Raw genomic sequence first — 2,544 nt, 5'->3', positions numbered from 1 at the left:
CCACCGTCACTATCACTTTCGGACAGAATGTACAGAGAAAAGGCTGAATCTAAGTACTGAGAGCCCAGGCTCCTGGGGCCAACCGATCTGGGACAGGTCCCAAACCATGAACGTCTAGGAAGGCTACTTGACCATGCTGAGCCTCAGCCTCCTTCCCTGTAAAATGGGGGTGGTAATCACTATAGTGGAGGATGGTTATAAATATAAAACTTGGAGGGGCGCCTGAGTGGCTCAGTCGGTTGAGCGCCCGGCTTTGGCTCAGCTCATGATCTCCCGGTCTGTGGGTTCGAGCCCCGCGTCGGGCTCTGTGCTGACAGCTCAGAGCCTGGAGCCTGCTTCAGATTCTGTGTCTCCCTCTCTCTCTGACCCTCCCCTGCTCACCCTGTCTCTCAAAAACTAAAAATAAAAAAACATTAAAAAATACACATACATAAAACTTGGAGACAAACAATGGCGATAGTTACCTAGCGATGCGAATGTACTTAATGCCACTGAACGGTACGCTTAAAAATGGTTAAAATGACAAACATTGTGTGTGCAGGCTACTACAATTAAGAAAAAAAGATCAAACTAAATTTGGTGGGAGCACGAGTGGCTCAGGGGGTTAAACATCTGACTTTCTTTTCTTTTTTTCTCAGAGAGAGAAAGAGAGGGCTCAAGTGAGCAGGGGGGAGAAAGAGAGAGAATCCCAGGAGGGGCAGAGGAAGAGAGAAAGAGAGAGAAAAGGGGGGGCTCACCCAGTGTGGGACTGAAACCCACAAACCATGAGATCATGACCTGAGCCGAAGTCAGATGCTTAATGACTGAGCCACCCAGGTGCCCCCACATCTGAGTCCTGATTTCCACTCAGGTCACGATCCATAGTTTGTGAGAGCAAGCCCTCTGTCAGGCTCTGTGCTGACATCACGGAGTCTGCTTGAGATTCTCTCTCCTCCCACTCCCTGCCCCTACCCGACTCGTGCTCTTAAAATAAATAAGTAAACTTAAAAAAAAAAACAGATGAAAAATAAGGCCTTAAAAAAACACATTAAGCTCATTTCACAAAGCATACGAGATAAGAAAGTATGACATTAGTTATTCACCGTAGAGTTAATTCACCTTGCAACACCTCCATCTGAAGCAACAACACCCAAGATTAAATTAAACACAACATACATCAAGGGCCACATACGCTCCCGGCCACACAGTCGATACACAGTCCACGACAGTGACTAATAGGAAGAAAGACCTTAGTCTACGGTGTCACCATCAAGGTATCAACGTCTCGCTGACCTACGAAGCACTTGCTCAGCCTCATGTTCTGGGAGACACAACTCTGAGAGCGTCTGAAGTCCCCTCCCCTTGTCAAGCGCTTATGCCATAGCTCCTCTGACCCAAACCTATCGGACCAATGAACCAAGTGTAACAGAGATCGTCCAACATTTTCTCTAATGGAGCAGACAGATTCTTGGCTTCGTGGGTCTGCTAGCCTCTGCCTCAACCATCTCACTCTGCCACTGTATGGGGACAGCAGCCCTAGAGGATTTGTAAATGCCTGGGCATGGCTGTGTGCCAATAAAACTTTATTTATAAAAAGAGGCAGTGGGCTGCATTTGCCCTAAGGAGGCCACCGTTTGCTAACCTCCGGAGTAGTGTAACTGGAAGCAGGGAATGTGCCCATCTGCCCTGACACTCCCAAATCACTGGCTACTAAATTTACAGATCACGTATGTGGGGGTGCATATTCATAGGTCTATTTTGTCAGTTGCTCCCATTTGCACCAATACAGCACACATGGCCGAGGAATCAGCCTCTCCACTCAAGATGGGAAATAAATTAGAAGCTTCACTGAGGGGTGCCTGGGTGGCTCAGTCGGTTGAGCGTCCGGCTTCGGCTCAGGTCATGATCTCACAGTTCGTAGGTTCAAGCCCCACATCAGCCTCTGTGCTGACAGCTAGCTCAGAGCCTGGAGCCTGCTTCAGATTCTGTGTCTCCCTCTCTCTCTCTCTCTGACCCTCCCTGCTCTCACTCTCTCTCTGTAGCTCAAAAATAAATAAAAACATTAAAAAAAATTAAAAAAAAAAAAAAAGAAGCTTCACTGAGACCAGGACCTGCCTCCTGGAACCCCAGTACCCAGAATACCCACAGTATGTGTGTTAACAATCACTCTCAAATACAGGACACACACCCGCATCTCAGAACTTGGCGAGTCCCCCGCGCGTTCTGGCCCCATGAGCCTGTGGATCCGGGGCCTGTCATCTAGCAGGCATTCCACTGCTGCGGAGGGACAAACCCTGGGGCCCCACGTGCGACGTGATGCCCGTGGCCAGGGACTCACCTTGAGGGAAGGGATGTCCTCGGCGCGGATGACGAACTCGTCCCGCTCCCGGAAGATGCCCTCCCCGCCACTCTCGCCGGCCTCCTCATCTGTCTCCCCACACACGGCCGCCGTCTCTTGCTTCTTGGCCAAGTGCAGGGGCCGGGCGTCCGGCGGCTCTGGTTCCTCGGGGGACGGGGCAGGGGGCTCCTCCGGCGCGGCAGCAGCTGACGGGGGCGGGAGCGGGG

General features: G+C 51.1%; 1 protein-coding gene across 1 annotated transcript in view; it reads right to left on the bottom strand.

Annotated features, from left to right (window-relative positions):
• Positions 1 to 2,544, bottom strand: part of PRR12 (proline rich 12) — a 25,611-nt gene that overhangs the window by 12,666 nt on the left and 10,401 nt on the right. The window contains exon 6 of the mRNA XM_029925077.1: positions 2,318 to 2,544. This exon is cut by the window's right edge and continues 183 nt beyond it. Coding sequence (XP_029780937.1) covers positions 2,318 to 2,544 — 227 coding nt within the window. The remainder of the gene's footprint in view (positions 1 to 2,317) is intronic.

Source organism: Suricata suricatta, chromosome 16 (genome assembly GCF_006229205.1).
Source record: "Suricata suricatta isolate VVHF042 chromosome 16, meerkat_22Aug2017_6uvM2_HiC, whole genome shotgun sequence".
Taxonomy (NCBI): Eukaryota; Metazoa; Chordata; class Mammalia; order Carnivora; family Herpestidae; genus Suricata; species Suricata suricatta.
Note: the sequence above shows the minus strand (reverse complement) of the source record. Positions and strands in the feature narration are given on the sequence as shown.